The sequence below is a fragment of the Pan troglodytes genome, chromosome 5 (genome assembly GCF_028858775.2).
Source record: "Pan troglodytes isolate AG18354 chromosome 5, NHGRI_mPanTro3-v2.0_pri, whole genome shotgun sequence".
In the NCBI taxonomy this organism is placed as follows: Eukaryota; Metazoa; Chordata; class Mammalia; order Primates; family Hominidae; genus Pan; species Pan troglodytes.
The window spans coordinates 95,961,740-95,982,258 of NC_072403.2; the positions used below are offsets into that span (position 1 = coordinate 95,961,740).

The 20,519-nt window shown below is 37.1% G+C and overlaps 1 protein-coding gene across 9 annotated transcripts in view; it reads left to right on the plus strand.

Moving 5' to 3' along the window:
• CYB5R4 (cytochrome b5 reductase 4) overlaps nt 1-20,519 on the plus strand; it is a 125,952-nt gene that overhangs the window by 79,180 nt on the left and 26,253 nt on the right. For all 9 annotated transcript variants that reach the window (XR_008548351.2, XR_008548350.2, XR_001718154.4 and 6 more), the window contains 4 exon segments: nt 1,360-1,500; nt 2,989-3,141; nt 6,819-6,969; nt 7,280-7,366. Coding sequence is in view for 4 of the 9 variants with exons in the window: in XM_016954678.3 (XP_016810167.1) it covers nt 1,360-1,500; nt 2,989-3,141; nt 6,819-6,969; nt 7,280-7,366 (532 nt within the window). In the remaining 5 variants the exon portion in view is untranslated.

Below are 20,519 nucleotides of genomic sequence, written 5' to 3' on the forward strand. Positions count from 1 at the left end.
CCTGGCACTAGAGTGAGGTGACCTCTAGTGATACTCCAAGGTCTTTGCATAAAGCGATATAGTCTAAGCTTATATACTTACTGCTACCATGATAGGTGGAAAATTGAGTGACTGATCTGTTGGGAGCAAAAGGGAGAAGGGAAGTTGGATTCATTTGTGACTAAAATGATTTCTTAGGATTATAGGTGAATTTCAGTTTTCTACTAAGCATTGATTATTAGCTGTTGGCCCTTCACTTTCTAAGATCTGGAGAAAATATTTCTGCACCTACTTGAATATTTTTAGCTTAAAAAAAAGAGAATAGAGTAAGAAATATATTATCTGGGTTTATTCATTTACATCTCTGTAAATACTATTTTATGAGAGAGGAAATAAAAAGTTAATATCTTCATGTTATTCTGATATGCTGTTTATGTTCAAAGATAATTTACAAGTGAAAATCTTAATTCTTTCAGAACTTCTATAATAAATTCTTCTAATCCAAATGGTATTATTTGCTCTGTATACAAACAATATTTTCTGAGCTTGGGATATTTCAAATTTCTCTAGTATTTATAAAAATATTTGATTCCTTTTATCTATTTGTATGTTAGTACCATAATCCTATTCCTACCATCTTCAGCTTTTCACTTGAATTAATTTTCAGATACCAAAACCTACACCTTTAAGCATAAATGTTTTTGTTTTAATCATTTTTGACAGTTAAAATGTTCTCTAATCATGTATATAAAATACATACACACAAACATAGAGACACAAGAATGTCTATCTTTCTTGCCTTTGTGAAAGAGATATTCTAAAATTGCTTAATAGTGCTACTGTTTTTAAGCCTTAAAGGCTTGAGTTTCAGGACTTTTCCATGGTGTAAGAAAAGATTTTAGAATGTACCGTGGCTCATGCCTATAATCTCAACACTTTGGGAAGCCAAGATGGATGGATTGCTTAAGTCCAGGAGTTCGACATCAGCCTGGGCAACATAGTGAAACCCCATCTCTTTAAAAAAAAATTTAAAAAAAAAAAGACTTTAGAATGTAAGTTTCTTCATTATCAAATAAAATTAGGTTATTTTTTATAACATAATGGTTTAACATGCTATAATAACAGATATGAGGAAATAACACTCATTAAGTTCAATTTTCAAGTTATAGAAGTATTTACAGGTCTTGGTCAACACATATCTCAGGAAATAAAATGGAAAAATTAACCTTAAAATATTGATTAATTTTTAAAATGTATAGGCATTTTAGTGAAATTGAAGCTTTCTAGAAAACAGAAGCTGAGTATATGCTTTCTCTTAGTGGTTTAGTATTACTTCTTATTACTTTATGTATCAATAAGAGAAAATGAATCACTTTTTAGGTTTGTACTACAGAAAGTGCCAGTTAATTTCCAAGGAAGATGTTACTCATGATACGAGGCTTTTCTGTTTGATGCTGCCACCAAGCACTCATCTTCAAGTGCCCATTGGGCAACATGTTTACCTCAAGCTACCTATTACAGGTAAGGTGAATAGAGGCTTTGGGACACAATTTATTCTTTTATAAGCAGTTCAAAATCAGTACTATTCTCTCTAGAAAACAACCATTTAAGTTATTAATAAATGTTTCCAGGCAGCTAGATTTAGTGATAGTCAGAATGTAGGTTTGTGACTGCAACGTGTCCTACATGTTGGAACTATAGCTGTACCACATTATCATGTGGAACAGAGATATTGCCAGTAGTTTAGACAGATGATTCCACCAGCATTGTAATTTATTACTAACAAAACCCTAAAGGAAAGAGATGAGAGACTGCACAAATAGTCCTCCATGAAGACAACTACTAGAAGCTCATACTGGTGTCTCTTAGCAGCTACTTAGGGTTGTATCATTTATGAAGTTGAATCTATAAAATTTAAAATAAGTGAATAATTGGAAATGATTTTATTATATGTGCTACCAGTATAAGAAGCTCTATAAATGTATAAATATGAATTCTTTTTTCTTTCATTTTCATCCTAAATTTACCTCACTTGTTTTGAATACCCTTCTTATTGACATCCAACATTTTCTTGGCCTTTTGAAGCTACAAATGGTAAAATTCTCCTGTCAGCTGTAGTGTTTCTGGCAGTCGTCTAAAATGTTACCACCTAGGTCTCAGAAGATATGATATATTATGATGAGGCACTGTTAAGGTTTTCTGTTTTTCATCACTAATGGCTGGTTTTCTCTTTTTCATCACTAATGCCTGGTTACCTAATTCAAGAGCTGGTATCTTCTCCAGTTATTGCCAATGCATTTTAATTTATATATGTATTTTGTATACATTGAGGAGCCATGCGTAAAATTTTTGGTCTTTCAAACATGCAATGATTCTTCTCTTTGGAATTTGGCTACCTAAAATAAAATGAGTTCTTATTTATTTTACTCTTTAAGAAAATAATATATTCTTAGAAGTAGCTGGATTAACATTCTTTTTATTCAGTTACCAAAGTAATATGTAATATGTTAAAATATTAAAACAATTTAAAGTACATAAAGTAAAAAGTGAAATTTCTTCCTTTTTCTCCCCCAAATGATCCCATTGGTCATCAGTAACATTTTTAAAAATTTGGTGTATAATTAAAATTATTAGGTAAATAGTTTTTTTTTACATCTCCATGGTAACTTTTGATGCCGTTTTTGTTGTAGCCCATTACAAAGTTTATTTGCTGATGGAATAGATGGTTGTCTAAAATTATTACCATATATTTCTATTAAATTAGACTATACATCATAAAAACAGATTGTTTATATTATGGGTACAGTATTGATTTGTGAAAATTGTTTCAGCACACATAGGCTTGGGGTATATATACTATATACATATAGAAAAATAATTAGAATTATATGCCCATTAGGTATATAGTTTTAAATATATACTGATAGTGTCAAAATTTGGATGTTTCATTTTCATTGAGATTTTTGGATTTTTAGAATTTAATTATTTTGCTGTGATTTTTTTTTCTAGGTACAGAAATAGTAAAGCCATATACACCTGTATCTGGTTCCTTACTCTCAGAGTTCAAGGAACCAGTTCTTCCCAACAATAAATACATCTACTTTTTGATAAAAATCTATCCCACTGGACTCTTCACACCAGAGCTTGATCGTCTTCAGATTGGTTAGTATTTTTACATCTTTTTAACCTCATTTGTGCTCTAGATTGGATCACATTGTCCTCTAGTTATCTCCATGTAGGAGTCTATCAGATATCTTTAACTCAACTTGTCTACAACCAAAGTTATCTTCTCCTTGTCCTACACAGCGTGGCCATGCTCCATATTCCTTATTTTTATTATTTGCAGCATCACTGTTCATCCTTGATCCAATCTGGAAACTCGAGTCGGCCTTGATTCTTCCCACTTTCTCTTTCCCAGTCCAGTCAGCCGCTAAGTTCTGTTGAGTCTACATCTCAGTGACTTTTTCAGCTACCTCTTCTGCCACTGTCTTATAGTAAGCCTTCATCATATCTTCATTGGCTTCTGTTTCCTCACAATTGACCCTACTGCTTCGCAGCTTTGAAACCTCTGATGGGTCCCCATTATCTGTACTGCATGACCTACAAAGACTTTGATAATCTCTCCAGCTTCATATCTTGCTATACAAAAATACTTGTGCTACTCAGAGTTCCACAGATTTGTCATCCTCATTCACAGGTACATGCAGTTGCCACACCCAAGATGCCCATCAACCTTTTCTTTACCTGTCAAGTACTTTTTTAAAAAGACCCAAACATGGGCTGGGTGTGGTGGCTCACGCCTGTAATCCCAGCACTTTGGGAGGCTGAGGTGGGCAGGTCACTTGAGGTCGGAAGTTCGAGACCAGCCTGGCCAACATGGGGAAACTCTGTTTCTACTAAAAATACAAAAATTAGCCGGGTATGATGGCGGGCGCCTGTAATCCCAGCTACTTGGGAGGCTGAGGCAGGAGAATCGCTTAAACCCGGGAGGCGGAGGTTGCAGTGAGCCGAGATCGTGCCACTGTACTCTAGCCTGGGCAACAGACCGAGACTCTGTCTCAAAAAAAAATAATAAAAAATAAAAATAAATAAAAAGACCCAAACAGAATATCACTTTATGGAGCCCTCCTCTTCCCCTGAAACCCTCAATAACTAACATTTGTTCATAGCTCTTTTATAAGAATAAATATATTTCTTCATTACAAGACTTTGAGTTTAAGAGCAGAAATTGTCTTACTTATCTTTGTATTTCCACCACCTGGCATGGCAGTTGGTACATAATAGGCTGTCAGTAAATGTGCTTTGTTTGTTTGTTTGTTTGTTTTATTTTTGAGATGGTCTGCTGCCCAGGCTGGAGTGCAGTGGCTTGATCTCAGCTCACTGCAACCTCTGCCTCCTGGGTTCAAGTGATTCTTCTGCCTCAGCCTCCCAAGTAGCTGGGATTACAGGCACACACCACCATGCTGGCTAATATTTGTATTTTTAATAGGGATGAGGTTTCACTATGTTGGCCAAGCTGGTCTCGAGCTCCTAACCTTAGATGATTGGCCCGCCTTGGCCTCCCAAAGTGTTGGGATCACAGGTGTGAGCCACTGTGCCCAGCCAGTAAAGGTACTTTGAAGGAATGAATAAAGAACTATAATGAGATCTATTAAGATTTAAAAACTTCTCTTGCTTCTGCTCCCTTTTGGTGTCAACTCCTTTTTCTATATTTTCTTTTCACTTTTTACCTAATAGCAAGTGTTCCTCTTTCCAAGGCAGCATTAGCAATACATTGGGATACCAGTGAAGTGGATTACTAAAATTTGGAAATAAACAAAATTACATTACTTTCTGAAATGTAGTAGATATGATTCTGCTAATTATGTCTACTTCACATAATAGATATGATTAGTCATCCTTGGTTACGTAAACCAAAATATTGTATATGAATTTGAACCTGAAGTATTTTGGAGTACCTACAAATCTAGTGAAGGTGATTATCACCTTGTGAAAGAAGGACTGACGCATGATTGTAATACAGTAAGTGGAAACTTAAGGAATGGTATTATAGCCTATTTACGGAGATTTTTGCGAACATAGCAGGGTGGAGAGTTGTCCTAGAGCATGGAAAGGGAAAGCTCAAAGAACAAGATGAAGTATTATTTCAACTTCATTTAGGGAGGCTTGACATGGCACAAATATTTGTGTCACTTAGAGAGTTGTACACTAAATGAATGAACCCATACAATTATTCATCTCTTTGTTTCAATCCCGTGTTCACTAAGCAACATGATTTTACATGATTAATTTGGCTTTCCATGTGTTCTGATACTGGAAACAAGATATCCTCAATGGGACATGTAATGTTCAGGTCACTAGATACATGTAACCCCAGCTGTAAGTCAGTTGCCATTCTGGCATGTGTGCTTTAATCTCTTCTGAATTTGATTAGCATCAGTTATCCTATGTGAGTCTAATCAATTTTGTTAACATTGGAAAGACTGGGCTGTGGGTAAAAGTTACCAAGTTAATACTCTCCTCTGAGGCTTCTTTAGTAAACAACTATCTGGCTTTCCTAAAGACACTCTAATCTTACGGTCTTTTTCAAACTATAATGAGGAGCTTCTATTATTATTATTATTATTTTTTTGAGATGGAGTTTTGCTCTTGTTGCCCAGGCTAGAGTGCAGTGGCATCGCAATCTCGGCTCACTGCAACCTCCGCCTCTCGGGTTCAAGTGATTCTCCTGCCTCAGCCTCCCAAGTAGATGGGATTACAGGCATGTGCCACCATGCCTGGCTAATTTTTTGTATTTTTAGTAGAGACGGGGTTTCTCCATGTTCGTCAGGCTGGTCTTGAACTCCCGACCTCAGGTGATCCACCTGCCTTGGCCTCCCGAAGTGCTGGGATTACAGGTGTGAGCCACCACGCCCAGCCCTATTTTCAAATACTTATTTCATCAACTACTGCAAGATTCTTACTATCCTGCAATGGAAAACAGGAAAAATTATGAGCATCCAAGCATTTTAAAATAGAGTATTTTAAATCATTTAAAAATTATAGCAGCTTTATTTTTCCTTTTTAAGATTACATTTCAAGTTTCTGAATCTAGTCCTAAAGGTAATTTTCTCATATGAATGGTACATGGTGATTATATCAACTGGGCTGTAGAAAATGGGCACTGATTTCTCAATTGTGTTGATTCTAGATTGGTAAGTGGCATGCTCCAAGTATAGTTGACTGCATTTCTGATCTTGCTTTGTTTTTATGGGAATTAAACTCAGAATAGCCCTTCTTAATAGGTCTTTTCAAAAATTTGGTAGAAGAGAAGTTGGTGTGTTAATCGACATAAGATTTTAGAATGCATTTCTATTTCAATTTTCTCTCCCACTAATCCTGTTACTGTGGTTAATAATCAATGTGTAAATAGTGAATATCTGTTCTTTACTCTGTACCAGGTAAGACAGATATATATGGACTCTGCTTTTGAAGTACTTAGAATTTAGTTTAGCAATCAATCCTTTATTGATCATTTGTGGATAAGTACTTTGCAGTAGTTTGTAAATTTCAGACTTCAGATGGTTTGGCAAAGTAGTGGTGGGAAATTATATCATAAAACCTCATTATTAATTTGACTGTAATGATATAATTCAGACATACTTAGGGGCCTAATGAGTATCCTTAAGACTACTTACATATCTTAAAGACTGATAAATAGTCTGCAAGTTAAGTATTTATACTGTTACTCCTCAGTGTTTTAAATTCAGCTAGTTTTGGCTTCTTAGTTTCCCCGCTGGGTTTTTTGTTTTGTTTTTTGTTTTTGTTTTTTCTGATTTAGCTTATGTTTCATTGTTTAGGAGATTTTGTTTCTGTAAGCAGTCCTGAGGGCAATTTTAAAATATCCAAGTTCCAAGAATTAGAAGATCTCTTTTTGTTGGCAGCTGGAACAGGCTTCACACCAATGGTTAAAATACTGAATTATGCTTTGACTGATATACCCAGTCTCAGGTATGTAATTTTGTCTCTAATTATGATCCTTTTTGAGGCTGTTATATTAGTATAAGGTATTCTAAATTGATTACTCACTGGACCTTAATAGACATGTTACCATTTCCTCATTCATCATTTCTTACTTTGCCTCCTCTAATCCTAGCTATTTTATTAACTAGGTTCTTTTATCTCATTTCAGTTTTTGATGATTTTTAGTTACCTACTGGGCACTAAAACATTCACACTGGTTCACTTTAGACTTTCCATTTGTGCATATTTTAAATGTAATTAATTAGTTATTTCTGAGTTTTTTTTTTTTTCTCTTAAGGAAAGTGAAGCTGATGTTCTTCAATAAAACAGAAGATGATATAATTTGGAGAAGCCAATTGGAGAAATTAGCATTTAAAGATAAAAGGTACTAAACTGATATTAGCTCTGCGTTTAGTTATTTATACCTGTGTAGTAAGTCTATGCCTTATCTTCTCTGGTTGAAGCTTTGATTGTCCAGGAAGCTCCTTCAAAGAAAAAAAATAAACCAATAATTCTCTAACTAGAAATCATGTTAAATGTTCCCCTTCCCTCAAAGAAACACTGTCTGGCAAGATCTAGGCAACCTTATATATGTGTCACTAAGATGCATATTGGGCTTTATGATCGTGTTATGTGATTTATACTGAGTTGGGTTTCACTGAAAATGTTCCAATGTAGCCAGTTTGGTAATGCAAGATTTTTCCTGTTATACTGGGGCTGATAAAATAAGAATTTGGTGAGAATGAATTAAGCAAAATTAAACATGATATGGGATTTCTAAAGCCTTTAATATGTTAATATCCTTTGTGACTTTCCAAGAGAGGAATTTTTTATGCATTGCTTAGCAAAATTCCTTTTATGTTTGTTTGTTTGCATTAACACTTCTTCGCTCTATCACTAGTGATCCTTGGTACACACTTTGGGAAGTGCTGGTACAGATAATAGAATAAAGTTCTAGTCAAGCTGAACTCAGTAGTGGAATGGGACAGAAAGGATAACAAAAGTGAAAACTTATTTTATTGATTAAAGAGTTCAGCCCAGTAAACTAAAATAAGAAGATAATTTAACTGAATATATGCTCCATTTCCCCTAAAAGATTTGAAAGCAGTAGGAAGTTCAGAACAGTCTTTTCACAAAAAGTGAATTCAATAAGCTATCATACTTTCTAAAGCATTTCTATAATCATTAAAAGCTATTTCTAAGAATTTTAGGGCTTTATAAATTACACAAAAGATCTGAAGTAAATATGTATGTATATGAAAGGATGGTATACATAAAATTCTAGGCCTTTTAAAAGAGTAAAGCCCTTAGAACTTTGTTAGCTGTCCAGGGGCTCGAGGTTCTTCTGAATATTTTCTGAATGTCCATAATAAGAAAATGCTGTGGTCTTTTCCCAATTTTCCCTCCCTGCTATCTCCCATCATCCTCCACTTTGTCTTTTAATAAATGACTTTCAAAATTAAGGATGACACCTGAATTTATTTATCCTTGAAGTATTTACTATTCTTTACGTACTAAAAACATAAACCTAAGAACATTTATTATAAGTAGTTGTGTGGCATTTTAGAGAATTATTTAAAGAAGTTCAAGTTCTTAGTTTTTCAAGTATTTTTTAACACATTTTCAAAGTGGAAAATTGGAAGCGTTTATCAAGAAGCCTAAAGACCTAAATTCCAGTTGCCATTCTGCTCCTCACCAGCATGAAACTTTATTCACAAATTACTTACCTCTGGGGGCCTCTTTATCTTCAAAAGAAAATAATGCTGTCTTTTCTACTTCATAAAGTATTGTGAGCTTTGGAGAAGATAACATAAATGCTTTGGAACCTGTGAAGCCCTCCCTCAGACATTTGAATTGTGGTTATAGAGGACCCCTATGTACATGTTTGTTTTCTGTCTTCACTGTTAGAGCTTCTGTTTTTGTAAGTAAATGTTTAAAAGAATTTAAACTGGTCGATTCCTGGGCAAGATAGCCAAATAGGAACAGCTCCGGTCTGCAGCTCCCAGCGAGACCAACACGGAAGGCCGGTGATTTCTGCATTTCCAACTGAGATACCTGGTTCATCTCATTGGGACTGATTATACAGTGGGTGCAGTCCATGGAGGGCGAGCAGAAGCATGGTGGGGTGTTGTCTCACCCGGGAAGCTCAAGTGGTTGGCACTAGCCAAGGGAAGCCATGAGGGACTGTGCCATGAGTGACTGTGCTATCCAGCCCAGATACTACGCTTTTTCCACAGTCTTTGCAACCTGCAGACCAGGAGATTCCCTTGGGTGCCTACACCACCAGGGCCCTGGGTTTCAAGCACAAACTTGGGTGGCCATTTGGGCAGACACCAAGCTAGCTGCAGGAGTTTTTTTTTTGTACCCCAGTGGCGCCTGGAACACCAGAGAGACAGAATCATTCACTCCCCTGGAAAGGGGGCTGAAGCCAGGGAGTCAGGTGGTCTTGCTCAGCGGATCCCACCCCAACGGAGCCCAGCAAGCTAAAATCCACTGGCTTGAAATTCTCGCTGCAAGCACAGCAGTTTGAAGTTGATGGGGGACACTTGAGCCTGGTGGGGGGAGGGGCATCCACCATTACTGAGGCTTGAGTAGGTGGTTTTCCACTCACAGTGTAAAAAAAGCCACTGGGAAGTTCGGACTAAGCAGAGCCCACCACAGCACCAAAAAGCCATGATAGCCAGACTGCCTCTCTAGATTCCTCCTCTCTGCAGGGCACCTCTGAAAGAAAGGCAGCAGCCCCAATCAGAGGCTTATAGATAAAATTCCTATCTCCCTGGGACAGAGTGCCTGGGGGAAGGGGCAGCTATGGGCACAGCTTCAGCAGACTTAAATATTCCTGCCTGCTGGCTCTGAAGAGAGCAGTGGATCTCCCAGCACAGTGCTCGAGCTCTGCTAAGTGACCGACTGCCTCCTCAAGTGGGTCCCTGACACCTCAGCCTCCTGACGGGGAGACACCCCCCCAGCAGGGGTCAACAGACACCTCATACAGGAGAGCTCTGGCTGGCATTTGGTGGGTGCCCTCTGGGATGAAGCTTCCAGAGGAAGGAACAGGCAGCAATCTTTGCTGTTCTGCAGCCTCTGCTGGTGATACCCAGGAAAACAGGGTCTAGAGTGGACCCCCGGCAAACTCCAGCAGACTTGCAGCAGAGGGGCCTGACTGTTACAAGGTAAACTAACAAACAGAAAGCAATAGCATCAACATCAAAAAAAAAAAAAAGGATGACCAAGCAAACACTCCATCCAAAGGTCACCAACAGCAAAGACCAAAGGTAGATAAATCCACGAAGTTGAGGAAAAACCTATGCAAAAAGGCTGAAAATGCCAACAACCAGAATGCCTCTTCTCCTCCAAAGGATCACAACTCCTCACTAGCAAGGGAACATAACTGGATGGATAATGAATTTGACAAATTGACAGAAGTAGGCTTCAGAAGGTGGGTAATAACAAATTCCTGAAGGAGCATGTTCTAACCCAATGCAAGGAAGCTAAGAACCTTGACAGAAGGTTAGAGGAGTATCTAACTAGAATAACCAGTTTGGAGAAGAACATAAAAGACCTGATGAAACTGAAAAACAGCATGAGAACATCATGAAGCATACACAAGTATCCATAGCCAAATCGATCAAGCGGAAGAAAGGATATCAGAGATTGAAGACCAACTCAATGAAATAAAGTGAGAAGACAAGATTAGAGAAAAAAGAATGAAAAGGAATGAACAAAGCCTCCAAGAAATAGGGGACTACATTTGGTGTACCTGAAAGTGACAGAGAGAATGGAACCAAGTTGGAAAATACACTTCCGGATACTATCCAAGAGAACTTCCCCAACCTAGCAACACAGGCCAACATTCAACTTCAGGAAATACAGAGAACACCACAAAGATACTTCTTGAGAAGAGCAACCCCAAGACATAATCGTCAGATTCACCAAGGTTGAAATGAAGGAAAAAAATGTTAAGGGCAGCCAGAGAGGAAGGGCAGGTTACCCACAAAGGGAAGCCCATCAGACTAACAGGGGATCTCTCTGCAGAAACCCTACAAACCAGAAGAGAGTGGGGGCCAATATTCTACATTCTTAAGGAAAAGAGTTTTTAACCCAGAATTTCATATCCAGCCAAATTAAGCTTCATAAGCAAAGGAGAAATAAAATCCTTTAAAGACAAGCAAATGCTGAGGGATTTCGTCACCACCAGGCCTGCCTTACAAGAGTTCCTGAAGGAAGTACTAAATATGAAAAAGAAAAACTGGTACCAGCCACTGCAGAAACATAGCAGAATGTAAAGACCATTGAAACTATGAAGAAAATGCATCAACTAATGGGCAAAATAACCAGCTAGCATCATAATGACAGGATCAAATTCACGCATAACTATATTAACCTTAAATGTACACGGGCTAAATGCCCCAGTGAAAAGGTACAGTCTGGCAAATTGGATAAAGAGTCAAGACCCATCAGTGTGCCGTGTTCAGGAGACCCATCTCATGTACAAAGACACACATAGGCTCAAAATAAAGAGATGGAGGAAGATTTACCAAGCCAATGGAAAGCAAAAAAAAAGCAGGAGTTGCAATCCTAGTTTCCGATAAAACGGACTTTAAACCAACAAAGATCAAAAAAGACAAGGGCATTACATAATGCTAAAGGGATTAACAAGAAGAGCTAACTGTCCTAAATATATATGCACCCAATACAGGAGCACCCAGATTCATAAAGCAAGTTCTTAGAGACCTACGTAGAGACACTTTCACACAATAATAGTGGGAGACTTTAACACCCTACTGTCAATATTAGACAGATCAATGAGACAGAAAATTAATAAGGATATTCAGGACTTGAACTCAGCTCTGCACCAAGCAGACCTAATAGACATCTATGGAACTCTTCACCCCAAATCAACAGGATATACATTCTTCACAGCACCACATAGCACTTATTCTAAAATCGACCACATAATTGGAAGTAAAACACTCCTCAGCAAATGCAAAGGAACAGAAATCATAATGGTCTCCCAGACCACAGTGCAATCAAATTAGAACTCAGGATTAAGAAACTCACTCACAACCGCACAACTACGTGGAAACTGAACAACCTGCTCTTGAATGACTACTGCAGAAATAACGAAATTAAGGCAGAAATAAATAAGTTCTTTGAAACCAATGAGAACAAAGACACAACGTACCAGAATCTCTGGGACACAGCTAAAGCAGTGTATAGAGGGAAATTTATATCACAAAATGCCTACAGGAGAAAGCGGGAAAGATCTAAAATCGACACCCTAACATCACAATGAGAAGAACTAGAGAAGCAACAGCAAACAAATTCAAAATCTAGCAGAAGACAAGAAATAACTAAGATCAGAGAAAAATGTAAGGAGATAGAGACATGAAAAACCCTTCAAAAAATCAATGACTCCAGGAGCTGGTATTTTGAAAAGAATAACAGAATGGATAGACCGCTAGTCAGACTAATAAAGAAGAAAAGAGAGAAGAATCAAATAGATACAATAAAAAATGATAAAGGGGAGATCACCACTGATCCCACAGAAATACAGACTACCATCAGATAATACTATAAACAACTCCACACAAATAAAGTAGAAGATCTAGAAGAAGTGGATAAATTCCTGGACACATACACCCTCCCAAGACTAAACGAGGAAGAAGCTGAATCCTTGAATAGACCCAGTAACAAGTTCTGAAACTGAGGTACTAATTAATAGCCTACCAAACAAAAAAAGCTCAGGACCAGATGGATTTACAGCTGAATTCTACCAGAGATACAAAGAGGAGCTGGTACCATTCCTTCTGAAACTATTCCAAACAGTAGAAAAAGAGGGAATCCTCCCTAACTCATTTTATGAGGCCAGCATCATTCTGATACCAAAACCTGGCAGAGATGCAACAAAAAAAGAAAATTTCAGGCCAATATCCCTGATGAACATCGATGCAAAAATCCTCAATAAAATACTTGCAAACTGAATCCAGCAGCACATTAAAAAGCTTTTCCAGCACGATCAAGTGGGCTTTATCCCTGGGATGCAAGGCTGATTCAACATACACAAATCAATAAACGTATTGCATCACATAAACAGAACGGATAACAAAAACCACGTGATGATCTCAATAGATGCAGAAAAGGCCTTCAATAAAATTCAACACCCCTTCATGCTAAAAACACTCAAACTAGGTACTGATGGAACATATCTCAAAATAATAAGAGCAGTTTATGACAAACCCACATCTGATATCATGCTGAATGGGCAAAAGCTGGAAGCATTCCCTTTGAAAACTGGCACAAGACAAGGATATCCCCTCTCACCACTCCTATTCAACATAGTATTGCAAGTTCTGGCCAGGGCAGTCAGGTAAGAGAAAGAAAGAAAGGGTATTCAGATAGGAAAAGAGGACATCAAATTATCTCTGTTTCCAGATGGCATGATTGTATATTTAGAAAGCCCCATCATCTCAGCCCAAAAACTCTTTAAGCTGATAAGCAACTTCAGCAAAGTCTCAGGATACAAAATCAATGTGCAAAAGTCACAAGCATTCCTATACACCAATAATAGAGAGCGAAATCATGAATGAACTCCCATTCACAAATGCTACAAAGAGAATAAAATACCTAGGAATCCAACTTACAAGAGATGTGAAGGACGTCTTCAAGGAGAACTGCAAACCACTACTCCAGGAAATAGGACACAAACAAATGGAAAAACATTCCATGCTGATGGATAGGAAGAATCAATATGAAAATGGCCATACTGCCCAAAGTAATTTATAGATTTAATGCCATCCCCATCAAGCTACCATTGACTTTCTTCACAGAATTAGAAAAAAACTATTTTAAATTTCATATGGAACCAAAAAAGAGCTCGTATAGCCAAGACAATCCTAAGCAAAAAGAACAAAGCTGGAGGCATCACGCTACCTGACTTCAAACTATACTGCAAGGCCACAGTAACCAAAACGGCATGGTACTGGTACCAAAACAGATATATAGACTAGTGGAACAGAATACGGGTCTCAGAAATAATGCCACACATTTACAACCATCTGATCTTCCACAAACCTGACAAAAACAAGCAATAGGGAAAGGATTCCCTATTTAATAAATGGTGTTGGGAAAAGTCACTAGCCGTATGCACAAAACTAAAACTGGACCCTTCCTTACACCTTATACAAAAATTAAGATGGACTAAAGATTTAAACATAAAATCTAAAACCATAAAAACCCTAGAAGAAAACTTAGGCAGTACCATTCAGGACACAGGCATGGGCAAAGACTTCATGACTAAAACTCCAAAAGCAATTGCAACAAAAGCTAAAATTGACAAATGGGCTCTAATTAAGAGCTTCTGTATAGCAAAATAAATTATCGTCAGAGTGAACAGGCAACCTACAGAATGGGAGAAAATGTTTGCAATCTATCCATCTGACAAAGGGCTAATATCCAGAATCTACAAGGAGCTTAAACAAATTTACAAGAAAAAAAAATCCCATCAGAAGGTGTGGGCGAAGGATATCAACAGACACTTTCCAATAGAAGACATTTATGCAGCCAACAAACATACTGGTCATTAGAGAAATGCAAGTCAAAACCACAATGAGATACCATCTCACATCATTAGAATGGCGATCATTTAAAAAGTCAGGAAACATGCTGGAGAGGGTGTGGAGAAATAGGAACACTTTTACACTCTTGGCAGGAGTGCAAATTAGTTCAACCCTTGTGGAAGACAGTATGGTGATTTCTTAAGGATTTAGAACCAGAAATACCATTTGACCCAGCAATCCCATTACTGGGTATATACCCAAAGCATGATAAATCATTCTACTGTAAAGGTACATGCACATGTATGTTTATTGCAGCACTATTCACAATAGCAAAGACTTGAAACCAACCTAAATGTCCATCAATGATAGACTGGATAAAGAAAATGTGGCACATTACACCATGGAATACTATGCAGCCATAAAAAAGGATGAGTTCATGTCCTTTGCAGGGACATGGATGAAGCTGGAAACCATCATTCTCAGCAAACTAACACAGAAACAAAACCAAATACCGCATGTTCTTACTCATAAGTGGGAGTTGAACAATGAGAACATATGGGCACAGGAAGGGGAACATCACACAACAGGGCCTGTCACAGGGTGGGGGCCAAAGGGAGGGATAGAATTAGGAGAAATACCTAATGTAGATGACAGGTTGATGGGTGCAGCAAACCACCATGCACATGTATACCTATGTAACCTGCACGTTCTACACATGTATCCCAGAACTTAAAGTATAATAATTTTTTAAAAAAGTAAACAGACATAGGTAGGCTTAAGATTGTTTTTTAGAAAAGTATTTCTGATGGTTTTTTGGCTAAGGTATTCTTTTAGATAGTTACCTTATAAAAGCAATTTTGTAAAATTTTATTTTTTTAGGAATAGACATTGTACTTTTGACTTCAACTTGATTTATAAATTAATTGTTAAGGAAAGTGTTGACAGTCTCTGAACATAAGGTATCTTTTAATAGAGTCAACTGTGTTTTTTCTTTCGTTTTGATCTACATAATTTGGGTTGGTGAGGTTGCATAGGCTGGAGTTTTGAGGATGAGGAAAGGCCCCTTTTTTTTCCATGTCTGGATGCCTGGCTCTAACAGCACTCATCAGGTGAGTGGTACTCTCCAGCTTGCTGACGGAAGTGATAGTGTTCCAACCTCTGGCCTGCCTTTATCCTCCCTCTGCTGTTCCTTCTCTTTCTCTTCTTGCTCTCCCTTGCTGGCTTGGATGTGCTCTTTCTCTCTCCTCCCTAACCTCTTTCTGGAGACTTTGCTGTCCTTGCTTGAGGCACTGACTCCTAGTATTGTGTAATTTATGATCCCCATAGACTCCTGGCGTTTTGGGCATTTTTTTTTTTTTTTTTTTTTTTAGTGAGGTCAGGTCAAGCCCCAGCTAGAAAACAAAATGACCATGCCTGTGTATATGGCTTTGGAAGATTTAGCAGGAATTTTACCATATTCTGAGGCTTGATGTAAAACATAGGAGAACCCTGGCCTTAAAGGCTTATTGATTGCATTTGCTAGTACTATTCAGCCAAAACATAATTATTGTGTCCCATACAAAAAAGGAAAGTAAAAGTTAAGATTTAAGTTGAGATGATTTTAATTAGTCACAGTTGTATTTTAGTTAGCATTTAAGGATCTTCATTTTCTAATATAGTAAATCATCACTCTTTACCATATCTTGACCCTCTCTATATCACTTACAGTTTTAGTAGTAAAATTCCTGATGCCAAAATATGTTACTGGAACACATTTCTGTGGTTAATTATTGAATTGTAAATATTAAAAAACAAATTTTGTAGTTAAGAGAAATACCCTACTGTCTATATAATTAGGTCCCAGTCTTCTACTCCATCCTTTGTGGAACAAGGAGAGGGATAGGAATTATGGATTCTGAGGCTGACATATGATTGAATATTTTCAGCAAGTGTGCTATGCTTGTCCTCAGAGTTTATCTAGAGAATATCATTAGCAAATGGAATTCTTCAAAATAAAATTGTATAATGGAAAGTTATTGATCTCTTGGCCTTGGGCAAATTACTTTATCTGGCTGAGCTTCAGTTTTTCCATCTATAAAACAAACATTAATACCTACACCACAGAATCATTTGGACATAGGAATCAATGAGTTAGCATATGTAGGTTCCTAGCCCAGAATTAGTATGTTTGTAGCAGACATTCATTCATTCATTCGTGAAATATGTGTAACATCTATTATGTACCTGTACACATGGATCCAACAGTGACACGATATTGTGTTTACTTATTTTCTCATGCAGCCCAAGGAATGAATCTCTTCATTTTCCCTAATTACTGCCCTCAGGAGAATTGCAAAAATATAGATACTTCATAAATAATTTTTAGAATACTACTCTTTCTATTTCAATCTGATTTTCATGTCATTAAGTATGAAATCTGAACAGAAAAAAAAAATGTGTACCCAAATTTTATCCAAATGTGTTATTAAACTTGACTGTTCTAGCAATTGGGATTCAATTCACCACATTCCAAGTCTAGCAAAATCTTATCCTTTTTTTCTTATGAAAAATGAGACAAAACATAAGGCAAATATGTGCAGTAGTGGATTTAACTAATTATGTAAACTGAAATCCAAACTAAATTCCACTTATCCTTCTCCCAAATATGTGATCAGTGTATGAGGCTCAGTTCATTCAGTACACATTGGCCCACCTGCTCCCATCAGCAGAATGCCCTAGCTCTGTGATGTCTCTGCTTTTGTAGAATGAGTTTTGTGGGGTGGGACAGGTGGTACAGTTTGACAATGAGGTTGACTTCTAGAAAACATTTTGTGGTATATAAATATAACAGGTATTTTCCTTTTGTTTCAAATGAGTCGTTCTTGGAGACCATTAATCTTATTTTAGTAAAGGTAGTGGTACATTTTTTTATAAACAGCATTTGTTGATTTCCCTTCTTTTTATAAAATTAATACATGTTTATATAGAAAAAGTATAAGAAAAAAATCACCCATAATCCTACCACCCAAAGAACAATTATTAACATTATGGTCTGTATCTTTCTATTCATATGCATACCTACCTTTTTGTTTTGTATATTTAAAATAATGTAGTCATACTAACTATAATTTTTATAACTACATTTCTACTTATTGTATTGTGTGTTTTTTACATAAAGAATATTTTCAACAGGTGGTTTTCAACCTTAAGCAACTCTGCCACCCCAGAAACATTTATTGTCTCAACTAGGGAAAGACGTGTTACACCTAGTCAGTAGAGGCCAGGATTGCTACAAAATATCTTACAATTCACAGGAGAGCCCCCCTACAACAAAGAATTATCCAGCCCAAAATGCCAGTTGTGCCAGTTAGTAAATCTTGCAGTATACCATGATTTTTAATAACTGCATTGTGTTCAGTCATGTGAGCATACCATAATTTAGTTAACCAATTCTCTGTTATTTGACATAGTGACTAGAAATTCTTCAATACCTCTCTAACTATTCAGGATAAAGAAGAATTATTAGGTCAAACTGTTTTAAGGCTCTTGATACCTATACTTTAAGTTCTGGGATACATGTGCAGAACATGCAGGTTTGTTACATGGGTATACGTGTACCATGGTGGTTTGCAGCACCCATCAACCCATTATCTACATTAGGTATTTCTCCTAATTCATCCCTCCCCTGCCCCTCCACCGCCCAACAGGCCTCAGTGTGGAACGTTCCCCTCCCTGTGTCCATGTGTTCTTATTGTTCAACTCCCACTTATGAGTGAGAACATGCGGTGTTTGGTTTTCTGTTTCTGTGTTAGTTTGCTGAGAATGATGGTTTCCAGCTTCATCCATGTCCCTGCAAAGGACATGAACTCATCCTTTTTTATGGCTGCATAGTATTCCCTGGTGTAATGTGCCACATTTTCTTTATCCAGTCTAACATTGATGGGCATTTAGGTTGGTTCCAAGTCTTTGCTATTGTGAATAGTGCTGCAATAAACATACATGTGCATGTGTCTTTATAGTAGAATGACTTATAATCCTTTGAGTATATACCCAGTAATGGGATTGCTGGGTCAAATGGTCTTTCTGGTTCTAGATCCTTGAGGAATCGCCACACTATTTTCTACGATGGTTGAACTAATTTGCACTCCTGCCAACAGTGTAAAAGTGTTCCTATTTCTCCACGTCCTCTCCGGCATCTGTTACATTTTGACAAATGCCTCTGACAATGAAAACACTTAGCAGAGAATACTATACCCAGCCTACATTGTCATTGTTGATGACATTAACACTGACAGTGTCATTAACAGTGATGTTGTTAGTGTCATTATTTTTACACTAGAGTGGATTGGGAGGTTAGTTGGGGCAAAAGAGAGAGGGGAAATAAAGGGATTCTAAGCAGCATGGAAATGGGTCACAAAGGAAACGGGACTATTTACCCACTTACATGCACCAACAGAAGATAGAAGACAATTTACATCACTTTAAACATTTGTGTGCTCACTCCCTGCAAAATGTGCTTGACATTACAAAAAGATAAGAAATCAGTAAGACTACCCTAGTGGTGGTGAAGTTCTAAAGTACATAAGTGACTATAAAGTCTGTGCCTTGAGAGAAACAAAAAACATACCATAGATATCTAGTGAAAAGAATTTTATTCCATTTTTGTGAGGGTGGGAATATCAGAGCTTCATGGAAGAAGGGGCTTTTGAGCTGGGCTTTGGGAAATGATTAGCATTTCTTGGAGCGGGAAAATAAATCTGGGTAGTAGGATTGCATAAGACATGAGGGCCAGGATATTCTAGTGTTTTAATGACAGAGTAGAGTTGTTTTGTTGAAATAAATATTGTGCATGAAGGAGAATGATGCAGAATAACTAAAAATAAACCCATTAAACCTTATATCAGTTTTAGAAGGAATCTTAATAGTTATCATTTCTGATCTTTTTGTTTACAATTGAGGAAACAAGATAGGCTAAAATCAGGTGCTGAAAGACCTTGAATGTAATTAATATGTGAAGTAAATATTATATATCAGATAGACATAGGAAGAAGGCACAGTGACACTCTGTGGCTCATCTCCCTGTAGTGCTGACAGGCTCTGTGGACTATATGTTTTTGTCTTCTGATGTCAGTATTGGGACTGGCAATGTGGCAGTTCCATTTAAGTTAGCAAAAGCTGATGATGCCAGAAGCTGAAGTAAATTGAACAGTATACCTGAAACTGTTTCTTTTTCCCCAGCCTCTTATGCCGACAGATATGTAGCCCACTAATCTGGAGCCTTATAGCACTTTCGGTTTCTTCCAGGAGATGTTCCTCAGATGTTGTGTTGCTTGGAATGTGTTCTTTGAAATGTTAATGTGTTCCCCGGAATGGACTCTGTGATTGAATAAATTTGGGAAACAGTATATGCCTTCCTGAAGATTTACTCTGAACTTAGCATATTTAAGGCTTTCTGAAATTCTAAGGAAATATATTTAACTTTTTTTAACCCAGTATGTCACAGACTTATTTGATAGCCTGCTTTCATGGAATAACTACTAACATCTGGAGGCATACTAGTGTTTCATTAGATTCATTTTAAGAAATGTTTCCATATAATTATGGAAACATATATAATTATATATGTTTTATCTAATTTTGATTCCTAGTTTTGTGAGATTTTTTTCCTGTGAGCACATAGCAATTTTTATTACAGTTGCAGGCATTTTCTTTAGCTAGAAAAAAAACAAAAAACAAAAAAAACAAAAGCAGGAAAAGCTGGGGCCCCAAGTACTCTGAAATACCAATCTGTGGGCAGTGAGGAATCACTGAAGCTTTTAAGCAAAAAAGCTGTAAAGTTGTATCAGAGTTTTTAGGGGAACTAATATGGCAATGGTATATCAAATAGATTAAGGGCTAAGGCTGTTAATGTAATATTTTAGGCGAGATATAAGAACCTGATCTGGAGTTGTGACAGTAAAAATGGGAAGGTAAGGGACTTTATGTGAGAAAATGAAGGAGGCA